The 25,866-nt window shown below is 46.6% G+C and overlaps 1 protein-coding gene across 9 annotated transcripts in view; it reads right to left on the bottom strand.

Moving 5' to 3' along the window:
• Positions 1–25,866, bottom strand: part of Slc25a25 (solute carrier family 25 member 25) — a 37,504-nt gene that overhangs the window by 3,756 nt on the left and 7,882 nt on the right. The window contains exons 1-6 of one of the 9 annotated variants that reach the window (XM_029472359.2): positions 12,734–12,906; positions 3,228–3,354; positions 3,058–3,145; positions 2,424–2,459; positions 2,073–2,184; positions 820–978 (exon numbers count right to left, since the gene is read on the bottom strand). In XM_029472359.2, the coding sequence (XP_029328219.1) occupies positions 820–978; positions 2,073–2,184; positions 2,424–2,459; positions 3,058–3,145; positions 3,228–3,354; positions 12,734–12,847 (636 nt within the window). In that variant the 5' untranslated portion in view covers positions 12,848–12,906. The other 8 variants (XM_029472356.2, XM_021156654.3, XM_021156651.2 and 5 more) reach the window with 8 other exon arrangements.

Raw genomic sequence — 25,866 nt, 5'->3', positions numbered from 1 at the left:
TGCTTCTGTTCTCCCAGAGGCTCTGGAAGCTGGGAGGAAGGGCCAGCACACACTAGACTAAGCCTTTCTAAATCTTTTGCATCGCTGTTTCTGGAAGATAAAGGGAGATCCCACTTAGTTACTTATGCCAAGGGGGGTGGGGTAGTGCCTGCAAAGCACTCCAATTCCATTAGCTGCAGTGGGAAGTTCAGCTGAGGGAGGGAGGGGAAGCTGAGCCACCCATGAATCATGGGTAAAAATCTGCTCTCACTTTCCTGCTCACCTACACAAGCACCTTTGGTCTGGCCCGGGGGTTCTGGGGGGATGTGCTGTTTCTGGGTAGGCCTCCTGGCGCTGAAAGTGCCAGACAGAAGCAAAATGGGGTAACTGGTCACTGTTCAGACAGACATCAAAGTCCACCAGTGTCCTCATGTGGGTCATTTCACAATGCTTCCCTGACATCAGACAAGCTTATCTCTGCCCTGAGGACGTGGAGTTGCATGCTCAGCCAAGGTAAAGGCACTGCTTCTAGGTCATGCAAGGATCTGCTCTCCCTGCCCTCCATGAGGCATCTTATCCATCCTGAGATGCACTTACGGAATCCAAGTAACAAGCCCAAGTAAGGTGATACGCAGCTTATGTTTCTCTGATATAATTAGACCAGCTAAGCACAAAGGTCACCTAGGCTGGGATCTACTGGGGCCTGCGAAGCATTAACTCCAATTTCATTAGCTGCGGTGGGAGGTTCCGGCTTTTAAAGCAAGGACCCAGCTGAGGGAGGGAGGGGAAGCTGAGCCTCCAATGAACCATGGGTAAAAATCTGCTCGCTTTCCTGCTCACCTGCATGAGCACCTTCAGTCTGTCCAGGGGGGCAGTGCAGGTTCTGGAAACTGCCCCTGCCCCACCTCCTGCCACCAGGTGCCTCCACCACATCCCGGTCTGCCTCTCCTCCACTGTGAACTCATCTGGGACTGTCAGATTTTCACCGACATCGAAGATCTATGGGGAAGACAAGCAGAGACATAGCCAACTTTACTCACAACATCCTGGCCGTGGACACTGCCTTCTACTCTCCCTTTTCCCTGATAGTGGCTGCAGCTCTTGACCTGTACATGGTCTAGAAAGGAGCAGGTAGCACTCGAGGAGACATTACAACGCTGCTGGGTTGCCCTTGTAAAGGAAGCTCCTGGAACTTCCCGCAAGGACTTTAGGGCTAGACTACAAGGATCAGGGAAGATGGGTACAAACCCTGCAACCTGATACAGAACTAGATTGCCAGCAGAACAGAGTGTTATGCAAGGCTAAGCAAGCAGGGTGCTATGCTGCCTGCGTAATACCTTCTCTCTGGAACTGGTCCCAGCCAGCTCTGCTGACCTCTGGGCTGGAGGCCAGAGACAGGCTAGCTGTCTGAACCCTAGAATCAGTCACTTACTTTTACCCAAGAAGCCCTGACCTGGCATTGTGGATGCAGAGAGGATAAGGCAGGGGTAGCCCAGCCAAGAACACCAGAAGTCTTTTAAGTAAGACCAATATTTCTAGTTGTGGATCCACATCTGTCTTTTAATGTGGATCATGCTAACAGAGTGAAAACAATATGCAGGCCCTACAGGGTGTGCTTATTAAAACCAAACCCCCCAAATCAGAGTCTAACTCTGTAGCCCAGACTGGCCTTTAACTCATGGGGCTCCTCTGTCTCAGCCAAAACATGTATTTTTGCCATAGAGAGAAATGATACTAAAAAAGAAACACAGGGAAGGAGGAGGCATCTGTAACAAGGTTTCTTCTCCTATCCCGTGGAGGACAGACTATCTGCTTCTGGGAGAATCAGCAACATAGGAAAAGGAGATATTTGAAATGGCCTGTGAAGGGCAGCGGCATACAGGGATAGGAAGGTACACCCAGCAAAGGGTCAAGGGTGCAGGCTGGTCACTGTATGGGAGGAGGAGGGGCATGTGGCTGGCAAAGGAGGGACAACATCTCAGTGTATCATCAGGACCGCCCCCCCAACCCCCACCCCAAGGCCTAGATGGGGATGGACTGAGAGATGCCAGACAAAGACGGCTGCCTGAGTGGACAGTGGGTGTGTGCCTCACCGTCGAGTGCTTCCAGTACAGGATGATCTCCGGGATGTTCTCCACAGGGTGCAGGAGGTGGTAGTCCCTCCACTCGTTCCAGTCGATGGTCATCGTGCCATTCTTATCCATGCTGTAAGCAGAAGCATGGTCAGTCGCATGTGTTACACCCACCTGCCAGTTGTGTGCCCCACCACTTAGATGGGATGGAGGCAGATGCCATAGCCACCCAGGACACCAAAGGCACCTTGCCCATGAGAAAGAGTAAGGTGGCTCCATACCCCATTTTCCACAAAATGGAGATGTGCTGGCCCACAGGAACCCCATTCTGATCAGGGAGGGAGGGAATCACGGGAAAACACAGATACTTACTAGGTGACAGGGCCCCAGAAGTGGCCCGTCCGTATTCTGACAGACAGACAAAGGAGGATGCAAAGGAGAAAGGAGAAACAACACAAATAAATGCGCTGAGCAGGTTAGTAAAGCAAGCACACACCCAAAGACACCAGGGGCCAGCACAGCATGAGGAAGTGGGCAGGACTGGGCTCCTGGGGTTGCTGTCCCTGTGACCAGCAGGCTTTCAGGCCAGCCAGGTACAAACTGTTCTACTTGCAGGGCTTTTCAGCAGCCCTCTGCTCATGAGTGAGCCATCTTTCTGGCCAGCATATGTGGCTACAGAGGAAAGAACAAGCTATAGCAGCAACCTAAAGGACCACACATGTCCCTCCCCATCAGGCAGAGAATATTCAGGGACACTTCTCACGAACGAGAAATGCCCACAACTACTCTTGTCATTTTAAAGGTTGCAGGCATTGGGCTAATTCCAGATTTATGACTCTTCCGTGAGAGCAACCTCAGGAGAAGCTTGCTTTGGGAAGGGGCTTCTTATCCCTCCTTCTAAACACAGGGCCAGCTTCAGGGATGCAGGCCAAGAGTGAACAGCACACAAATTAGTCCAAAAGCCATTAAAGCACCTCTAGAACAGAGCTCACCCACACTCACTCACCTCTTAAGAATCTTCTCCGCCTGCTGTTCAGAGATCTTGACACCCAGGTCCCGCAGGGACTGCATGATCTCCTGAGCATCGATTCGTCCTGTGACAACGAGAACCATGAGCAGGGTCCAGCATTCAGTAAGCCAAGGCCTGCCCGGCAGAGAAGCTATAGCTAAACTCACCATCATTCTTTTTGTCCAGACTCTTGAACACCAGCCTCAGTTTTTTCTCATGATCTTGGAGGTAATGTACAAACTCTTCAAAGTCCAGTTGCCCATCAAGGTCCTTGTCACCTGCTTGCACAATTTTCTAGAGAACCAAAATAAGGACTTGAGATGTTGCTCACTAGCCTCTTATCACAACAGGGAAATAACTGTTCTCCACAATGACCCAAGATGTCCTATCTCTAAGGCTATATCAGCCCATGGGAATCCTAGGCACCATGTCAATCTCCCCATACACCCAAAGGCCAGAAGCCAAGCAAGGGCCCACCTTGCTCTGGTGAGAGATACTCCTAGGAAAGCCTTGAGAGGCCAGGAGGGCAGCCAGGTGCTTGCTCTTTCCAACATTCCCCAGACCAGCTTGTTACGCAGCCAGTGGCTTGGCTCTCCTACAGAAGCACTCCTGGCTGAGAGCTGGGGATAGCCTTGGAATCTAGAGTCCCTTAGGAACCCTGCTACTTGCTCCATCCCCTGTGTGGCATTAACCCACTAATAATTTGGTGATGAGGGTAAAGGTTCAGACAATGCCTACTTAGCAGAAACAGTGCCAGGGAACACTCTGGAGGATGTGAGACAGACAGGAGGAGCCAAGGGCAACTATTCCTGAGCTCATGCGTGACGGCACTGCCATTCTGGTCCTTGGTCTCAGGGATACCAGCTATAACCAAGCCCAGATTCCCAAGCAGGCACTGAACGCCAGCCAGGTTAGCTAGACTAGTTTTGTGACGCACGGCTTTAAGAGACCCTGATCTGCAGCAGTGCCTGTTTTAGGTGAGCTCTGCCTGGCAGCTGTAACACCAGCTGCATGCAAAGCAGCTGGAGCTTCTCCACTCAGTGGAGAATGGGGTATGCAAAAACTTTACTGAGGTCTGTCGGTCTGTCTATCTAACTTATTGGGGAGAACACTTTAAATCCAAAACAGAGAATCTCCTAAGGAAAATGTTTCTTGGTTTTCTCATGGACAAATCCATTCACTGTTCCAGTTAACACGCTAGGTCAGAGAGTTTTGAGCTAGGGTTTAGAAACTGATGGACCACAGGCTAGCTTGCAGTCCAAATGTGGTCATCATGTTTCCCCTCTTACTTAGCCACTGATTTTTGGGGGGAGATAGACATTTATCTCAAGGAGCCAACCATGTGAAGGGTGAGGTTGGCATGTGGGACAGATTGAACACATCGTATCTGCTAACTAGGATTAACTTCTCGCCAACATCTGTGCTCTTAGCCAAGGGTCACCACCCCAGATGTCAAGTAGAAGGGAAAAGTCTATATGCCATTCAGGAAGGAGGCACACAGAACTCTATCTTTTGTCCCTAGGTTACCTGCCATCAAAGTACTCTGCGGTAATGCCATATGACACAGGCCACCCACAGCTGTGCACACTGTACCCTATTTAAAAATATTCTCCAACAGTTAGTCCTGTATCTGTGGGTATAGTGATGCACACTATAATCCCAGCACTAGAGAAGCTGAGGCAGGAGGACTTCTGAGAGTTTGAGGTCATCCTGGTCTACACACCAAGACCTTGTCTGAAGAAATGCCAAGTGAGGTGCACATGGCTTTAATTCCAACACTAGGGAGTCAGAGAAAGGTGGGTCTCTTTGAGTACCAGGCCAGCCAGGGATACATAGAGACACTGTTTTAAAAAGCAGGGAGGGGGAAAGAAGACTTGCTTTTTCCCCCTTTATAGCCACTCCAACTCCATTCTATGTGTCTCCATTCTGAGATGCACAAAACCACACACCAGCACTGGGGACAGCATGAAATTTAGTGCATCAAAGTAAACCCCAAAGCCAGGTTCGGTTTCTCATCAGAAAAGGGCCAGGCTCACCGTTGGCATCCTGTTTCCTGGGGCACCTAAGCACTTGAAAGTCCAAGAGGGAGGGCTGCCCTAGCCTCTCCTTCCCAGAGTGCCTCTACACTCCGCCCTGGAGTCACAAGAACAAATGTCCACAGCAGTGAGACAGCCCAGGACTCTATGACATCCTGTACATTTTAGGAGCCTTCATTTGTACCAATCTCCTATCTAGAGATTCCATCTCCCACAAGTGCCTTCCCTCCTAGTCCAGGAAATTACACAAAACCCAGCCATTCCCATGACAGTGACGTACAACTGCTGGCTTCAGCCACAGAGGGCTGGGGAAACACCTACATTTCAGACATTCTTTCCTCTAGGCCAGGAAGTCATGCCTAGGTACCATTCATCTCTCCACTCAAAACCAGTCCCTGCCTGCCCCTCATGGCACCCACTCAGCATACAGACCTGCTTCCATTGGCGATATGTGGAGAACTCTTGAGAAGGGATAAAGACACTGAGTTTGAAGATGGATTTCAGCTCTGAAGGAAGCCCCTTGGACTCAAAGTACTGGAACTCAGTCTGAGCCGCCCCGGCGATGGGCACATACAGGCACAGGCAGAGCATGCTGGTGAGACCGGGTGCTCAGCCACTGCCAGGAGCAAGTACTAGCAGAAGTCAAGAGTGGGAAATGCCGGTATTCCCAGGAAACTAGCACCAGATATACCGGCCCCTGCTGTCACTGGCTGCTTAAGTCCTGCCCTTTTACTTAATTGAAAAAAAAAAAAAAAAATCCGCCCACTGTAAGTGCAGCCAGCAGCCAATAAGCACAGTCCTCAGCAGCCGGCAGTATCAGGTTGCTCAAGAGCAGAAGAGCAAAGATCAGGGCTGACGTCACTGCTTGCAGAGTTAACTCTTGGAGCCCAGGCAGCAGGCACTGCCTAGGGTTGCAGTCCCATGCCCAAACAAACCTTCACCCCGGCAGTCAACCCCTCCAAATAAACAAACAGTCAAGTGTCTGTTTTCATACAAGGTCCTCAAATGCGTCACACAATATAGCAGCTTTCTCTTCTTAGTAAATCATTTTCAATTGAAAACAGTGAAAATAGAGACTGAATCAGAGATGTTGAAAATTGACCCAGGCTACTGAGAAATGTGAATGCCACGTCCTCAGCTGTCCTGGAACACAGACCCAACAATCCACAAGTATTCAGTGCCTGAGAATCGCTTCCATCAATCACTGGGGTTAGCCAAGGCTGAGACTTATACTTGTCAAAGCCCATGCCCACTGAAAAAACTTGAAACCTTGGTCTGATGGTAGCCCTGAGAATTCTGCTGTACCACCCTGAATGAAGCCTTTTAAAGTGAACTCCAATTAAATCAATCAGGCATATTGGCTCACAACTACAATCCTAGCTAGCATAAAGGAGGATCTCCAGTTTGAGGCCCTCCTAAACGACATATTAAACCTGTCTAAAACAGAGTGGGATGGAGGCTCAGGGGTAGAATGCCTGTTTGTCACATAGAAGGCTCTGAGTTTATCTGGACTAATTGGGAAGTGCCTGAGAGATTAGTAAAGTACACCTCTGGGTGTGTCCATGTAATTCCAGAGAAGATTAGCCAAGTGGGGGGATTTACCCTGAGAGCAGAATGGGACTCCAGATGGAATAGGTAGAGCAGAAAGCCAGCTGCTGTAGGCTTGCTCTCTTCTCTCTGACTCCTGGCCATCATGATGGAGCCAAGACAAACCCTCCCTCCCTTAAACTTTCACAGTAACATAAATCTGACCAGTTGTTGGGCATGGAGACGCAGGCTGGTAATCCTAGCCCTCAGAAGGCCAAACAGGAGGACTGTTGAGAGTTCAAAGCTAGCCTGGGCTACAGTGTAAGACTATCTCAGAAACTAATAAAATGACTAGAACAAGACTTACTCACCAGCCGGAAGAGGGAGAGAATGAAATAAAACTGGACCCCTCGCCTACGCTCACTGAAAATGCTTGTTATGTGGTTGTAGCCAATCTCATTACCACAGTGTCTACTGCCAACCCAGCGAGATATCCACACTTTAAAGAGTGCGGGAAGGATCTGATTTTTTATTTTACTTTAAAATTGGTAACTCTGTGTGTGTGTTGTGGGCTGTTGTACACAAGCCATGTGCATGCAGTGTCCTCAGAGGCCAGAGGCACCAGGTTCCCTGGAACTACATTTACAGGTAGTGAGAAGCAGGGTGTGGGTGCTGGAAACTCAGGTCTTCTGCAAAAGCAGCACATGCTCTCTCTGCTGAGCTCTCCCAGCCCCAGATACATCATTGCTGAGGAGGAGTCTTTACATGCCTGCCTGCCTTCTCTTTCCATTCCTCCCGTCCCTAGAGATGAGAGTTGCTGAGGGCGAGATCACGTCACTGTGACAGGACGGATTGGTTCCACCCCCATTCTTTCTACAATGTATCCTCCATCCATCCCTTCCTAATATAGACTAAGCCTTCTTACTCCTCGGATGCATTAAAATGGAAAGCTACCATTTGGGGATCAGCAAAAGTGAGAGGATTTTCAACTCCAAAATGCTTTGTTAAGAATCTGTCAAGAAGCCGGGTGGTGGTGGCGGCGCACGCACGCCTTTAATCCCAGCCCTCGGGAGGTAGAGGCAGGCGGATTTCTGAGTTTGAGGCCAACCTGGTCTACAGAGTGAGTTCCAGGACAGCCAGGGCTACACAGAGAAAACCTGCTTGAACCTCCCTCCCCAAAAGATATGCTGAATCACTGTATATGTATAACACTGAAACAGAATCTAACAAACAGGGCACTTTAGGTTCTCTGAAACTTGAGTCTGTAAATGCAGGCCTTGGAGTGCCCTGAAGGCTTTATCCAGGCAGATTCTTGCTCAGATCCAGCCACCAATGAAATTGTCTAATCCAGAAGGTTCTGCTTTGGAGCTGTTCTAGCACACATGTGAAGTCTACTGCTGGAGTCCTAAAGACAGAGGCTTTAGTGTATGCCCTGGCCTTCACCCACCTCTTGCCTGACTCACAGAAGGGGCTTTGCTAGAAGTTTCTGGGTGAAGGCTGGTGAGTTGGCTCATCAGCAGGTAAAGCTACTTGTCATCAAGCCTGACCACTTAGTTCAATTCCTGGGACACATGGTGGAGAGAGCAGGTACCTACCTGTTGTCCTCCAACCTTGGAGCAGAGCACACACACGCAGACACACAAAAATTTAAATGGGCTGGAGAGATGGCGCTGAGATTAGCAGCACTTGTTGTTCTTCCAGAGGACCTGGGTTCAATTCCCAACACTCACATGATTCACAAACATCTGTAAATCTAGTTCCAGGGAATCTAACACTCTTGTGGTCTCCAAGAGCATCAGGCATGCACATGGTGCGTGGACATACATACAGGCCAAAAAACACATGTAAGATAAAAATAATTAAAAAGTAATTTCTAGTTGGCGGTGGTGGTGGTGTCAGTGGTGGCAGCACACACCTTTAATCCCAGCACTCAGGAGGTAGAAACAGGCAGATCTCTGTGAATTCATGGCCAGCCTGATCTACAGAGTTAGTTCCAGGACAGCCAAGGATACACAGAGAAACTCTGACTTGAAAAACAAAGAAACAGGGCTGGAGAGATGGCTCAGTGGTCAAGAGCACTGACTGCCCTTCTAGAGGTCCTGAGTTCAATTCCCAACAACCACATGGTGGCTCACAACTGTCTGTAATGAGATTAGATGCCCTCTTCTGTTGTGTTTGAAGACAGCAACAGTGACCTCACATACATTTAAAAAAAAATTATATATAAAGGAATGTTCTCTGAAATGCCCTGAAAATGATTATTATCAGCATGTCATTTCACAATGATACCTCAATTCTATTTCAGCATTAGCTTTGTTTCATTTTCTATGGTGATGGGGCCTGAACCCAGGGCCCTGAATGTCAGGCAAGTGCTCTACAACTGAGCCACACCCACATGTTCAATAAGGGTTTTTTTGTTGTTGATTTTGTTTTTTTAAATTTTGAAATAGTTTCTCTAGGTAGCCTGGACTGGCCATGCACTCAGAATCGTCTACCTTGGTCTTCCAAGTGCTGAAATTACAGACACGAACCACCATTAGTTTAATAACTCTGGAATCACAGACACGAACCACCATTAGTTTAATAACTCTGGAACACTTTTTCTTGGCCACTGTGGTTGTTGAGAGCTTAGGTTGTACTCAGCAGAGGCCAGGCACAGCGGCACTTATCTGAATCTTTATCCCCAGAAGACAGAGTTGGAGGGCAGCCTGGGCTACACAAGCAGTCTTTGCTGCTGTGTCCAAACCTTATTCCCTGAAAGAAAAGAAAGCAAAGCAGAGATCTTCACAAGGTAGGCCTGACTTAACACCGCTGTATAATCCAGACTCTGTCTTCAGCACAGAAACGGACTCTACCAGAATGAGTTGATCTCTAGGTGCCTAGTGGCTGAGGCAACTGCTGTTCTGAGACTTCAGACTGAGGCCACCAGGGGCTTCTGCAGCCATCTCTGCACCTAGAAAAGCACCCTGGAGAATGACATGCTCTAGTCCCAAGCCTATGGGAAACAAACTCAGGCTCACAACCAGGGCCAGATTCGTTACAACAGCCACTTAGCCAAACACTGGGACCTCCCATGATCAATATAGCACCGTGCATTTAAATGTAAGCCACATGTGAAGAAATAGGGACCGCAGGCTTGGGATCCAACTTGTGTCATTTCTAGGTAGCTCATGACCCTTGGGACTTAAGCACTGCACACTGTGCCCTTCTCTGCTCTCTTTCCTTACTCTATCTAGTTTGGTGACCGAGATCTGTTTCCTGTCCTCTGATGCCCATTCCTATGACTAATAAAAAAAAACTGTAGCAGTGGCACTAGATCCCTTAGGACTCTGTGACATTCGACTTCGTTTAATAGGTAAAGGAATGAATATCCTTCCACTTGGGTCTGCCAGGGCCACCATCAGCTCTCCTCATTCTGCCACACTCACATGCCCAATCCTCCCCACCCCCCAAACTTCCGGAAAGGGCTGGAATACACTAAGGGGGCAGGTACAGTGCCTCTAGGAGTGTAGTGCTGGGTTGAAAAGTAATTCCCCGCCCCTCTGCAATGACTCAGACCAAGCCAGAAATATTATGTGAAGGAACAGGCAAGTCCCACCCTCAAGGCTCTCAAGTATCATTGGTTGCTCTGTCACTTTATGATCACGTTGCCATGACAGCCTAGTGTAGCAGGTTTCCAACGAAACCTGCCTACACTTGGTAATTACATACACAACGAGCACAATCCTGGGATTCTGAGAAGACGGCCCCTCAAGATCTAAGCTCCACCGTGCATGGGCACCTCCCACTGCAGACAAATGGCTTTCTTTCCCAACTTCGGATTAACTGTGAGACAAAGATAAAGGGGAAACTGGAGCAGTTCCTATAATAAGAGCTTGCAGGAACCTGGCTTACAGACACATATTTACGGTGGGGTGGGGTTGAGAATGAAACAGTAGTGCCTTGGACAATGAGACGCCTGAGAACTAAAGGTGCTCCAGACGCTTTCCCAAGCTTGCTGGGGGTTCTGCTGAGAAAGGCAGAGGCCGAGCATCTCGTGCACTTTGTGTGGTGTAAATGCTGACTGTTTCCATTCTTCATTACTGACTTTCAATGCTGCCCAGAGGTGTCCTCCCCACACCTCCCTCTTTGAGCCACACCAGCTGCTTTACCTCCCCCTTGCCCTTCCCACACAGCCCATCAACCCATTTCTCTTCCAGGAAACAGAGCCAGTATACAGTGTGGGTCTCCACAGACCAGACTACAAAGTCCCACCCAAGGCAACTCCCTAGGGCCAAACCTGGTAAAGGGTATCCATAGAAGCTAGGAAGTAGAGTGGTTACTAAATTAACGTTTAAAAATCGATAATTAAAAGAAGGCAGCCAGCTCATTCAGGAGAAAAGATGAGCAGGGCTCATGAGTTCCTCACACAATTAGCATACCACTATATTTCAGGTCCTGTGTGAGGTTGAGAAAGGGCAGAAAGTGGCACCCTCTCACAGCACAGCAAGCTCAAATGGCTCATGCAGGACATAGTCTCTGGGAGACGCTGACAACACGGAGCTCACCACAGCCTAAGGACTCCACTTATTGTCAGTGCTCAACAACAGTAATCTTGTCACAGTGAAGTCCCTGACTACTGGTACAGGCTAGATAAGCACTTGCAGGGAGACTCAATGTGACATTTAGGGGCATCTATTATATGCCAAGCACTGGGTAGACTCGAGTAAGGAAGAAGATTCAGGAATGAAACTCAGGGGTTGAATAAAGCTGTGCATGCTGCAGCCAGTCCCCATCTATTCTACTCGAGAGCTTGGCCAATCCCATAAACAGCTTCCTGAAGGAAGGAAGCAAGGTTCCAAAAAGAGCTGGGTCAAGCCTCAGCTCTTCCTCTCCTTAAGTAATTCTGGACAAATTACAGAATTTCCTGTTCTTCTCCCACCTCCAAATGGGGAGTACTGTCACCTACCTCGGCTCCTGGGAGATCTGGATGCAAGATTGAGAGGTCCTGACACTTGGCCAACCCTGGTGGCTGTGGTCAATTCAAGAGTCACTTCTATGACTCCAGGCTCTCCCAGGTTCCAGCCCAATCCCTGAACTTTCTCTGGCTCACCAGGCAAGGGGAATGTGACCTTCAAGATGCTGACATGACCTGTCCACTTTCAGCCTGCTATAGTGACACACACTTTTAATCCTAGAACTTAGGCAGAGGCAGGCAGATCTCTATGAGCTTGGAGGCCAGCCTGGTCTATACAATGAGTTACAGGACAGCAAGCCACAATATAGAGTGAGACCCTGTCTAAATTTGAGGCACCTTCTCTTTCAACTGAACCAGTAACATTCTTCACATAAGTGAAGATAATATACTTTAGTTTGTCACTTTCAAACGGCTTGCTCAGTGAAACAGACACTCCTGAGGCTAATCTACTTTAGTAAATCTTTCCCCTCAATGACCAAGCAGGTGTAGTCCCAGTGTTAAGAAAGTTTTTCACTGGTGACAGACATATTGGACCAAATTTGTAGCCTTCTTTATCACATTTCTCCAATACCAAACTGGATTTTTTTTTTTTTTTAGCTCTCCCTCCCACACCCATTCTTTCTCCCCCTTCTGGAAAAATGATCCCAGCCCAGCCCCTAAACTAGAACGTTCTCTTGAATGTGCTGTTACCTTAGGAAACTGTTCTGCAGGTCCGACCACCAGCAAGATGGTGGGTCTCTTTTCCGTGGCCTCAGCCCTTCCGTTTTGTTTCCCCAAAAAGGTGGACATCTGGTCTCCCTGAGCAGGGGCCTGAGTACCTCTGACTCCATGATCGATGCCCTCTCTGGAGTCCTGGCACTCAGCTCTAGGGAGAAAGCTAGACAGAAAGTGCCACAGTGTCTGTAGCATCCCGGCTTCCTCCAAATGCCACTGCTGACGACTGCTCACTTCTTAGGGATGTGACCACAGTGCCAAGGGTCTTTAGCTACACAGCTCTCTGGGGAGTTTCCAGGCTGAAGCTCTACATGCAAGGGCTGGTCCTGCTTTTTCAAATTCACTCGCCCGTGCCTAGCCTAAGAAGTAGCTCACTTAGGGAGCCTCCCCGGCTGCTGGCAATAAGAAGAACAGCTGGGCTATTTCAATCAAAACTCACTTCAGCGGGCGGGAGATCAAAGGCCTGGCTCCTTTTTTGTTCTTTTTGTAAAGCAAAAATAATATCCAGATAGACCTTTCCCGGAGACGGAAACAACTTGGGGCTCCCAGTCATTCAGTCGTCCTCGCTCATTCCGTAAACCTAGGACAGAGCATCTAGTCTGCATTCTCACTGCAGCAGGACCTGGCCAATCACCTCTGCCGACACTACTGGGTTCATTATCCCCAGCATCAACTCTCCAATCACAGGCGGAGTATTTCCTGCTTGCAGCCCAGCTAGTCCACTGGGAGGTACAGACCAGGTTCATTTTGCAGAATCTGAGCAAGCTCATCTTTAGAAGCAACTTCCCGTTCTCCCCAGGGTAGCTTCCAGAATGCCACTCGCCAAATTCAGAATGATCCAGGGTCCTTAGCAACACCGCAAACGACTAGCACCACTCCCTCCTCCCAGTATTCAATTTTCTCCAGCCTAAGCCTAGCAAGAAGCAAGCCTGCATTGATAGTTGTCTCCAAGAGAGCACACTGCCTTGTCAGCCAGAGAGACTGCTCACCCATTTATCCCCGGCCCTCAAACCAGATCCAGACATATCTTCCACTTCGCTGGGCAAATTACCATGATTAATCTTTAGCAGTTTTTATTTTAACAGCAGACAAAGGTAGAGACCATCTATCATCCCTCCCAATGGCGATCAAAATGTTCAGTATCATTCTATTTTTAAACTGTAAGTCCAAGCCTGGGAAGATGGCTAAAGCTGGTAAAGGCACCTGCCAAGGCCTGCTGATCTGAGTTCAATCTCGGACCCATAGCGTGAAACTAGAATCTATTCCTCACACACTCATGCCCACAGATATTTACATGAACAGCACATACTTACACAAATACATAAAATTACATTAAAAGATGCACCCCTCCAAGCTCATCAAACTCTTGGGAGAGGATGGGGATACCTGCAACCTACCCACTACTACAAGGAAAGAAATGTAGCTACAGGTACCAGCTCTCCAAAAGCTCCAGCCCTCTACATTACAGCCCCACATTTAGCTTATTCTGTAGATACATTTGCATATGTGAGAAATACACAGAAGCTCACAAATAAACACGTTCATTATGTATGAACTAATTTCCCAAACTGTTGCTTTTTAAAGTTTTCCTTTATTTTTGAGAATTCCATAATGTGTGTTTGCTTTTGAGACAGGTGTTCTCTGTGTAGCCCTGGCTATCCTGGAACTCACTCTGTAGACCAGGCTGGCCTCAAACTCAGAGCTCAGCCTGCCTCTGCCTCCAGGGTGCTGGGACGAAAGGTGCACCACCACTGCCTGGTTGAGAGAATTCCATAAATGTATCCAAAGAAATATCTACTCACCCCCACTACTTCCCTCATATTCACCTCAACACGGCCATCCTTTATTTATTTATTTGTGATAACCCACTAACTCCAGTTAGTGTGGTCCACAGGTCCACAGGTCTAGAGAAACCTATAAAGAGAGTGGGCCTTCCTTCTTAGCCTCTATCCACTGCCAATAGTGCCTCAGTGTGGGGTGGGGCCCGGAGACAATCTATACCAGGATTCTGGCTGGCTTGAGCAAGTCACCTTGGCTGCTGTGAGATTGTGATCCTCATAGCCAGCATGTGCAGAAGGCCACATGTCCCAACACTTCACCCCATCCTCCAGGTCCTACATTCTTTCTACCTCTTCTTCCAAGACATCCTCTGAGCACTGGTGGTGGTGGTGGTGGTGGAGGTTAATATAGCTGCCCTGTTTAGGGATGGGAACTCAGGTCAGTCTCTTTCTCAGCACTCTGAGCAGGTCCAAATCTCTCTGCCTACTCCTGCCCAATATAAAAGAAGCCCCGACACCTTTTTTTTTTTTTTTTAAAGGGAAACACCTTGCAGTTCAGGTCCTTTATTTCTTTTTTGTACATTAGGCCATGAATTCAAGTAGAATAGGCTCCAGCAGCTCAGGCTCTTTCCCGTTTGCCTTCACAAAGTGTGCTTCTTGGGTGGCCCAGGCTGGCACTTCTCAGCTGGCTTTCTTATAGCACACAGGACCACCAGCCCAGGAGTGGCACTGCCTCAATCAAGAAAATATACCACAAGCCCACAGGCCAATCTGGTGGGGACACTTTCTCAATTCAGTTTCAACTGCAGTTCCCTCTTCTAAAATGTCTCTAGCCTGTGTCAAGACACAATAACTAGCCAGTACAGAGATTCTTGAGTTTTTTAATAAAATGTGTAAGGGTGCTTTGCCTACATTGTATTGTGTACCACACACATGCCAGATGGCCACAGAAGCTAGAACAGGGTGTCAGATCTACTGATACTACTGATAGAGTTACAGATGGTTGTGAGCCACCATATGGGTGCTGAGAATTAAATCCAGGTCCTCTGCAAGAACAGCCAATGCCTTTAACTGCTGAGCCATCTCTCCAGCCTTTTTTTTTTTTTTTTTTAGATAGTCTTAACTATGTCACCCTGGTTAGCCTTCATCTATGTAGACCCAGACTGGCCTCAAATCACAGAGATTCACCTACCTCTGCCTCCTGAGTGCTGAGACTAAAGGCATACATCACCATGCCCTGCTAAATTTGTCGACATTAATCTGTTTTGTGTAAGTATATGCATATGTGTGGGCAGGCATGCACCAAGGCAGTATGTGGAGGTCAGAGGGCAACTTGCTCAAATTGCTTCTCTTCTTCTACCATGTGAATCCCAAGGATCAGACTCAGATCATCAGACTTGGTAGCCTCTGAGCCGTCTTGCCAGCCCAACAGCTGACTCTTTTAAGAGAATGGACACCTAAATTATGGCACACCCATACAGCAGAACCCTCATGAAAGGGTTAAAAACAAGACAGCTATTACAGTGGGCCATTATGGGATGGTCTGCAGATAAAATGTGTACAATGAAAAAAGTTATTTCTCTATTTTTATATAGGACAATTATCTCTGAAAAGGACCATTAAATTAAAGAGGGTGGGGGTAAAGAGTTAATTTAGGATTATGAGTGAAGGCTGACCAACAAGAATTCTCTTTTCCTTAAGTTTTACAACTGCTAGCCAGGCATGGTGGCACATGCCTTTAATCCCAGCACTTAAGAGGCAGAAGCAGGCGGATTTTTGAGTTTGGGGTCAGCCTGGTCTACAAAGTGAGTTCCAGGACAGCCAGGGCTATACAGAGAAACTCTGTCTCAAAAAACCAAAAAAAAAAAAAAAAAAAAAAGTTTTACAACTGCTTCTACAACAAAATTATAGAAGAAAACTTCCCTAACCTAAAGAAAGAGATGCCTGTGAACAAACAAGAAGCCTACAGAACTCCAAATAGTTTGGACCAGAAAGAAATTCCTCCGGTCACATAATAGTCAAAACATCACCAGACGTGGTGGTTTACGCCTTTAATTCCAGCATCTGGGAGGCAGAGGCAGGTGAATTTATGAGTTTAAGGCCAGCCTGGTCTACAGAGTGAGTTCCAGGACAGCCAGGGCTACACAGAGAAACCCTGTTTTGAAAAAAAAAAAAAAAATCAAAACATCAAATGCACTAAACAAAGAAAGAATATTAAAACCAGTAAGGGAAAAAGGTCAAGTAACATATAAAGGCAGACCTATCAGAATTACACCAGACTTCTCCCCAGAGACTATGAAAGCTAGAAGATCCTGGGCAGATGTCATACAGACCCTAAGAGAACACAAATGCCAGCCCAGGCTACCATATCCAGTAAAACTCTCAATTACCACAGATGGAGAAAACAAGATATTCCATGATAAAACCAAATTTACACAACATCTTTCCACAAATCCAGCCCTACAAAGGATAATAGATGGAAAACATCAACACAAGGAGGGGAACTACACCCTAGAAAAAGCAAGGAAGTAATCTTTCAACAAACACAAAAGAAGATAGCCACACAAACATGATTCCATATCTAACATCAAAAATAACAGGGAGTAACAATCACTTTTCAATGGACTCAACTCTGCAATAAAAAGACATGGACTAATAGACTGGATACGTAATCAGGTCCCAGCATTTTGCTGCATACAGAAAATGCACCTCAGTGACAAAGACAGAAACTACCTTAGAGTAAAGGTTGGAAAACAATTTTCCAAGCAAATGGTCCCAAGAAACAAACTGAAGTAGCCATTCTAATATCGAACAAAATTAACTCAATAGAAACAGATGTATAAGCCGGGCAGTGGTAGTGCATGCCTTTAATCCCAGCACTTGGGGACAGAGCCAGGCGGATTTCTGAGTTTGAGGCCAGCCTGGTCTACAAACTGAGTTCCAGGATAGCCAGGGCTACAGAAAGAAACCCTGTCTCAAATAAATAAATAAATAAATAAATAAATACAAAAAAGAATGCATGTTGAGGGGCTGGTGAGATGGCTCCATGGGTAAGAGCGCTGACTGCTCTTCTAAAGGTCCTGAGTTCAAATCCCAACAACCACCCATAATGAGATCGGACGCCCTCTTCTGGTGTGTCTGAAGACAGATACAGGGTACTTATTTATAATAATAAAATAAATCTTTGGGCTGGAGCGGGCGGAGAATGACTGGAGCAAGCAAAGGTCCTAAAATTCAATTCCCAACAACCACATGAAGGCTCACAACCATCTGTACAGCTACAGTGTGCTCATATACATAAAAAACAATGCATGTTGAATCTTATCAAAGACTTTCTTCTGCTTCCACTGAGATGATCACATGATTCTTGTATTTTTTTTGTCCATGTATTTGGTTTATTACATTTATTTCTTACATATGTTAAAAAATGAAATAAGATTTATGAATAAACAAACAAACAAACAAACCCAACTGCTTCTACATTTCTTCTATCACATGGGTCCCAGGGAGTTAACTGACATAAGGCTTAGCAGCAAGTATCTTTATCCACTGAGCCATCTTGCTGGGTCCTGGAAGATTTAGTTTCACTGAATCTTTTTTTCTATCTTGCAAAAAGAAAAGCTGGACCTGAATGAGGCTCATATACAAACACCCATAAATATTTAAAAGGACCTGCAAGGCCAGAGAGGTAGTCAGCCTGGCTAAGGCTTCCTAATGCCGGCAGAGAAAGCTGAAGAGTGCTGTAGTGGCTGCTGTCTCCATGGATGCACACAAAACTTTCAAAGAAAGTTTTCTGCAATGACAAATATAAAGGTCTTTGGATTGTAGGCTGAAATCCAGCCATCACCTACCGCCCTGAGACCTTACATTACTTTAGTAGTATATGCTTTATAAAAATAAAAATCGTCAGGGGGTGCCACTGCATGCCTCTAATCCCAGGACTGAGTCTAGGGCCTCTGGTAACAAGGGCTCTATCGCTGAGTTCTTTGGAAAGCACTTATTTTTTCAAGACAGGGTTTCTCTGTGTAGCCCCAATTGCCCTGGAACTCGCTCTGTAGACTGGCTGGCCTCAAACTTACAGAGATCCACCTGCCTTTGCCTCCCAAATGCTGGGATTAAAGGTGTGGGACATCACTGCCCGATGCAAGAACTTAAAAACAAAACAAAACAAAAAAACCTCAACTTTTTCATTTTTGGAAGGGGTTTCTAAGTTGCTCAGGCTGCCCTTGAACCCATTCTATACCAGTCAAGCCTTAAACTCTTGGTCCTCTTGCTATACCCCACAAGAAGCTGAATTTATAGATCTTTGTCAACAGGCCCATCTCTGATTCGAGATTCTTATGTGCAAAATGAGACAGTAATAGAACATTTTTTGTTACTTTGGGCCAGTCTAGAGTCAAGACCCCTAAATAAACACATCAATCATATATCATACACACACACACACACACACACACACACACGTATAGTACTGGGGACTGAATTCAGGGCAAAGGCACATCCTTAGCCTAACAAGTCCATCCTTTCATAAACCTGAACACTGTTTAGCCACAGAGAGGCTGAAGAAATGAAGGAGAAAGTGCTGTCTGGGGTTTCCACTACAAAACCCACTTATGTAGGTGTTGGCTGTAATTGAATAGATTTCTCCATACCACGGAGCTGAGTTACAAACACTAGGGCTTCCAGCCAGGACAGGGTATCAAGGAACTGATTCACACCTTCCTGTGTGTAGCTAGAAAAAAACTCAGAACACATGAAGTAATGTTTTCAAGCCACTGAACAGGCACAAAGGGCCCCACTTCCTGAGGAATGTGTATGGATGAGGCAATTCCTAGCACTGCCATAGCTTCCTGCTGCAAGTTCCCAGGCTCTCATGAAGAGGAAGGGCTTGAACAGAGCTGGGCAACCTCCCAGTCTGAAAGAGACTGCTACCAGGGCAGTCTGAGTATTCAGAGCAGGGTACCAAAGAGGAGACAGTTGCAGAGCTGCAGAGCATCCCCTAGGAGTCACAACACATCGCTGAGTTCACAGAGATGGTCCCGACCTCCCAGCCCGGGTGAAAACCTCACCACACAGAGTTTAGGGAATAGCACTCACGGGGATCTAGCTTCATTCATGGGCAAAGTCATTAGACTGTACCTATCAAAGTAAGCCCTCTGATATTCAATAATCTGGGTGTTTCAAATAATCGCACCCAGACTAACACTCAAGAGTATTTATAGGAATACAAAGTTAGCTGGCATTCAATGGGGCAAAATCCAGAGCCAGGCCTACTTGGCTATAGTTTCAGTTACTCAGTGGCTGAAATAGGAAGATCAAACATTCAAGAACAGTCTCAGTGACCTTAGCCTTCACTGTAAGTCAGGAAAGGGCAAACCAAACACAAAGGAATAAATTAGGCCAGGAAGCCACAACTCTCTCCCTTCGCTTGCACAGGCCAGGATCATGGAGCTGTGGTTTACCAAGTGCTCTGTGTTCAATGCTTCCATCTCTGAAGCATATCTCTCATTTCTTATGCCACACCATCTAAATCAGAGCTCTGAGGAGATCACTGGTTTCATGTGGGTGACTTGTCAACTACAACTCTAAGTCTGCTTCCTCAGCTTCTTGGGTATGAGACCCACCCCCCTCCAGAACAGGGCTGGCACAGTCAGTTTCCTATACCTGCCACCTGGGCACAAGAGCAGCTCATTCAAAAGAGGGTGGTCATCTGCAGGAGCAACCTAGAAAACAGCCTGAATGAGTGAAAGCCTGTTAGAAAGAGACACTAAGCCAGGCGGTGGTGGCACAGGCCTTTAATCCCAGCACTTGGGAGGCAGAGGCAGGCGGATTTCTGAGTTCGAGGCCAGCCTGGTCTACAAAGTGAGTTCCAGGACAGCCAGGGCTACACAGGGAAACCCTGTCTCGAAAAACCAAAAGGAAAGAAAAAAGAGAGAAAGAGAGAGAGACACTAAGGGAATAAATGGACCTAGTGGTAGTGCAGTGGCTTATTGCAAATCCCCGGAGAAACTGTGCAGGGTAGAATGTGCTAGCACATCACACAGGACACCTGTGGAAGGCCGTGCAGTCTCCAAGCACCATGGTGTTTGCACCCATGCTGGCAATGCCCACCTCAGTCTCCAGGTCTCGGCTACCTCCTTAATTTTTTTTTAAAGATTTATTTATTATATGTAAGTACAGTGGAGCTGTCTTCAGACTCACCAGAAGAAGGCATCAGATGTCATTACAGATGGTTGTGAGCCACCATGTGGTTGCTGAGATTTGAACTCAGGACCTTCAGAAGAGCTCAGTGCTCTTAGCCATTGAGCTATCTCTCCAGCCTTTCTCTCTCTCTTCTCTCCGCCCCCCGCCCTCTCTCACACACATACACATCTAACTACATACTACTCCTCTTGTATTATCTTCACCTTTGCCTGACATTCAGAATGGGTGTTGTCAGAGGGAAGACTATCAACACTTCTTAATGAAATAGTGAAGCCAGACCTTCATTTGACAGAAAGCCAGCTTGATTTGGGTGACTGGTTTCATAATGAGGACTGGTTATGCCAATGAGGTCAGAGGAAGGGCCTTGTCCACCAGCTAAATGGGTTAAACCTGAAGCTCTAGGTCAGTGGTTTTCAACCTTTAATACAGTTCCTCATGTTGTAGTGACCACCAACCATAAGTTACTTCGTTGCTACTTCATAAATGTAATTTTGCTACTGTTATGAACCTTAATGTAAATATCTGAAATGTAGAATATTTGATACGCAACCCCCTGTGAAATGATCTTTCAACTCCTCTCCAAAGGAGTTTTGACCCACAGGTTGAGAACCACTGCTCTAAGGTTTTTACCAAAACCAGAATTGAAACCAACAAACAAAAGATGCAAAATGTGCAAAGAGCCAGCTGCACGAGCTCAAAGCCACGTGGTCATGATTTACTATTATTTCAGAGGCACAACTGCCTAGGCTCAAATCAATCAACCAGCTAATTCAATTGAGTTCCTCCCTAAGCCACCGACGTGAGCCAGAATTCCGGGATGTAAGGCAGAGTGAACAGACTGGACCCTCCTGCCAGTGACTCAGCCTTCAAATTGGAGACTGAGGAACCAGCACTTGTCCCCCTAATGGTGGCAGTGGTGAAAAGCCTGGACTCCCCTAACCTGCATCTGAGGACAAAACCCTGGAAACTCCTGATTGTGGCAGAGAACAAGAAGTCTACACAGCAGTCTCTTTGAATGGCTGGCTCCTGCTGGGGAAAAGCCAGTCCCCATCGAGGGCCCTCGTTCAAGGTGAATGCCTTTTAACAAAGATGTCTTTTTCTCTTCTCTTAGGAGAAAAAAAAAAGTTTTCTTACAATTACAGTCCTTAAAATCACAAAAGCAATTTTAAGCACAGGACTCTTGAGCCCTAACTAGGACAAGAACGAAGCCATTCTGCACTGGAACACATCATAATCTATGTTTTCCCAAGACCATGGCTCTCATTCAGATTAGATTATCTGTCCTGTGGATTGTATTTCTGAAGAGAATGCAGATATAAACAGAGACCAGCATGTAAAAACTCACTTGCCTAAAATGATCAAAACATTCTCATCTACACCCCTCTGACTTGCCAAGTGTCCTCGAGGACTCTAACCTTCCCCTCTCCTTTCTCTTATGGCAAGAGACAAACCTGCAGACTCACTGGTACAGTATTTGCCGCTTTACACAAGGCTCTGTGACTTGATCTCTAGAGCTGCCAAAAACAATGTTTTTGGTTTCTCAAAAACTGACTTGGGATCAAGCTAGATCAGGTTGTGCCACCTGCAGCCCCAGCACATGGGAGACAGAGGCAGGAGGGTTATTTGAGCCCAGATATTTCAGCCAACAGGAATAACACAGCAGAGTCAAACAAAACCATCTCAACTTTCCAAGACAGCCTGTGGGGCACTGTTCAAGACTGTAGCTCAAGAGCAAGAATAGCCCAGCCACGCTGGCACAGCACTGAGAAGACAAAGGCAGGCCGATCTCTGTGTATCCAATGCCAAGCATAATAAATGCTGAGATTCTGTCAAAAGTAAACAAATAGCAGGAAGGACAATCCACTCAGAGACAGCCTTTTACAGACAGCAGAGCTGTTAAGGGTAGTTGGGAAGAATTCTAAGAATGGCTGGTTTGAACTAGACCAGCTTTTGGAAACAATTAGAAATAGACTTACTTATGGAATTATTTACTTCTTATCCTATTTCCTTTTCTATAAGCTAAGGTGAAGAAACTCTAGTAAACAAAATACAACTATAATGTGAAAGACAAATGGGTAAAAAAATGAACTGTGTCCCAGTGTGTTTCTATGGAGTGCTACAAGAATCTCCCTCCAGCACCTCCACAGAACCCCGGACAAGCCATTTAACCTCCTTGGTAAGCACAGTGTGGAGGCTGAACTGCACACTTGAATGTGTTCCAGACCTAATATCCTATGGGTTCAAAGTCCACCAGAAGGTAACATTAGCAGTAGGCACAGATGGCTGTGAACAACTATAATCCCCATGCTTGGTGGGGGTGGAGACAGGAGGAGCCGGAGTTCTGGCAGCCTGGGCTACATAGTGAGAGCACTACATACATACATACATACATACATACATACAGCGAGATGGTGGTGGTGGCAGCAGGGGTACACGCCTTTCGTCCCAGCACTCAGAGGCAGAGGCAGGCAAATATGAGTTTGAGGCCAGTCTGGTCTACAAAGTAAGTTCTAGGACAGCCAAGGCTATACAGAGAAACCCTGTCCCCTCCAAACAACAGCAGCAACAGCAACAAAAATCTAAATAGCTACCTACAAATAAATATACATGATACTAACCAAAAGCAAAAGCAATGTTTCATCACGTAGAGATGAGCCAAGCGTCAAGAGGATTTAGGAATCCACTCTCACTAGTTTCATCCAACAGAACGATTCAAGCATGTCACACAACTGATCTAAACTCCTCTCTTGGGCTAGGGTGAGGCTCAGTGTAAGAACATTGGTCTGACTGTGCAAGGCCCAAGGTTTGATTCCCCAGCAAGGCGCAAACCCAGAATGAACCTCCTCTACTGTTTTCACCACTGGCACTTCAATAGCTTCAGAATGTCCTCAAGCAGCTAGGGTTTGGGTTTTAGTAAGACTCTAACTTTGCGGTGGAGGGAAGCTGGAGAGGTGGATGGGACAATGAGGAAAGCTGAGGCACCAACTGGATCAGGGACACCTCTTTCTCCATTGCTCCAGCAGAGAATGAGCCATGATTCACCTACTTCCTGAAAACCCAGACAAGGGGGAGAAGACATCAGGCAGGTCCTGTAGGCCTGCCTGCCTTATGCACTTATTGAAGAAAACAGGTCTTCAGTACAATGCCGTGTTTTCTGTGTCTTGTCAGGTTTCTTCTGTCTTATACATTGGAGCTGCCGTTACTCCTCGAGGTGCTTCAACAAGTGCAGGAGCCTTAAGTGCTGAGCTAAATTATGCACACACATGTCAATGTCAGAAGCTGAAAGCAACACTGTAAAGTTCTTCATCTGTTCTCATACTAGTGAGTAGCCTTGAACTTGCAATTCCACCTCCTGAGTGCTGGGGTCACTGGAACATTGCTCAGCATGTCCCATAGAAGGAAAGAGATTGTGTACTGGACTACACTGGGCAGAACCAAAATAATGGGTTCTGGGACTGATTGGCCCAACTTCTAGGCCTCAGATTCATACATGTAAAATAGTGCTGACAGGTAAAACTTTCCAAGGTTTTAACTAAGTTCTGTCAAAGTCATCTTTGAAATTGAGCAATATTGCCATGGCTAATAAGATAGCAAAAGGTGTATAGGGTCAGTGTTGTGAGGGTCTGTGTCCCAAGAAACATTTGGACTAAACATGTACATTTATAAACAGTAATGCTAATACTTCAGGGTTTCTTCACTTGAACTTTCCAATGTTCACAAGCCCAGGCTTCTCAGAACCCTGATCTGCTTCCAAACTGCTTCAGTTTGTAGATGAGCCTGTTCTGACTGCCATATTCCCTTTATTACCGATAGCCGACTAGACCTTTCACTCCTCACCTCAGTAAACTGGAGGCTGATGCACATTTAACCAATTTGAGGCATTATGTTTTTAAACAATCAGTGGGAGGAAAGCTACCTGGTATAGATCAGACCCAATATGGAGGCACACCTACAGCTCCTGCTATTGGGAATGTCGAGGACAATTGCCTAGGCTACAGAATAATTTAAAGGTCAGTCTGGGCAACTCAGTAGAACCCAATCTGATACCCCCTTCTAACCTCTACAGGTACCAGGTACATGATGCACACACATACGTATATGTATGCAAGCAAACATTCACACACAGAAAATAAAAGTCTTTAAAAAATATAATTTTTAACATAAAAAACAACAAACCTGGAGGCCAGCTGACCAGTGGTGGCATACAACTTTACTTGAAGCACTCAGGAAGGAGAGGTGGGCAGACCTCTGAGTTCCAGGCCAGCCTGGTCTTCAGAGCAAGTAGCCAGGGCTACAGAGAAACCCTGTTTCGAAAAAAAATCAGAGGCTATTGGAGGATCCCTGATTTCCCTAGAGACATGGTAGAGTCAGGACTTAATGCCTGTTGCTCCAAAGCCTGCTTTTTCCACCCCATCATGCAGCACTAAAACTAGTCTCGAAGCAGGCCACCTGAGGTAAGACCAGGAACAAAGGTGGTGTTCAAAACCTTGAGACTTTCTGTGATAAGGCGGGGAGTTTCTCTGATCTCCCAGACCTCTTATCAGGGAAGGCCTCGGCAGGTGTCACAGCATGACATCTGCAAGCTTCCAGGTGGCCAGAATGAAATGGGAGCATGGCAGCTGGGTGAAGAGACAAAACCTGATTGCTGTTTGGACACAAACTAGAGTTACCTGGGAAGAGGGAACTTCAAACTGAGAGGTTTTCTTTAATTGCTAATTTATACAATGGGGCAGTGCCATCTCTAGGCAGGAGGGCCTAGGATGCATAAAAAAAAAGTAGGTGAACAAGCTACAGGAAGAAGTCCAGTAAGCCTCTGTGGTCTCTGCTTCAGGTTTTGCCTCTAGGTTCCTGACCTGATGTCCAGGACTGTATCATGAAGCATAAACCAAATAAATCCTCCTGTCCCCCAAGTTGGTTTCAGTCAGCAATTTCACAACAACAGAAAGCAACTGGAATATACACACATACATATATACACACACACACATTTATGTGTGTATATATACATATATGTCACACACACACACACACACACACACCACCTTCTGAAATGAGAGCCTTAAATTGCCATACTGATAAAATGGTTCTTGGAAAAGGTGGACCTCCTTCTGCTCATGTCATAGTTAGCAAACAAGCTATAGAAACTTCTGAGTTCAGATCATATACCATACAAATCGCCTATTTAAAGTGTATAGTTGGGAGCTACAGTGGCTTGGCTGTTAGCTGTTAGAGTGCTTGCCAATGGTGCACGAAGTCCTGGGTTTACTCCCCAGCACTGAACCGGGTGTGGTGACACACTTCTGTCCTCCTAGTACAGTGGAGGTTGGAAGTTGAAAAGGTCAAGGTATTCACTAGCTACAGGCTAAATTCAAGGTCAATCTGGGGTCTACCAGAGAACCTTTTGAAATAACGTGATCTTCAGTATCTTTTGTAGGTATGCTCATCATCTGTAGTGAGGATTATGGCTTCTTAACAACCCAGTTATGTTACCTATGTTGTTTTAATCCTGGGAGTGGGATAAGGGCTACTTCAGATTGTCCAGAGCTGCTATGATTTCTCTCATGCTCTAGGAGGTGTGTGGCATGTGCCG

Source organism: Mus caroli, unplaced genomic scaffold (genome assembly GCF_978045245.1).
Source record: "Mus caroli unplaced genomic scaffold, Mus_caroli_1 scaffold_2, whole genome shotgun sequence".
Taxonomy (NCBI): Eukaryota; Metazoa; Chordata; class Mammalia; order Rodentia; family Muridae; genus Mus; species Mus caroli.
Note: the sequence above shows the minus strand (reverse complement) of the source record. Positions and strands in the feature narration are given on the sequence as shown.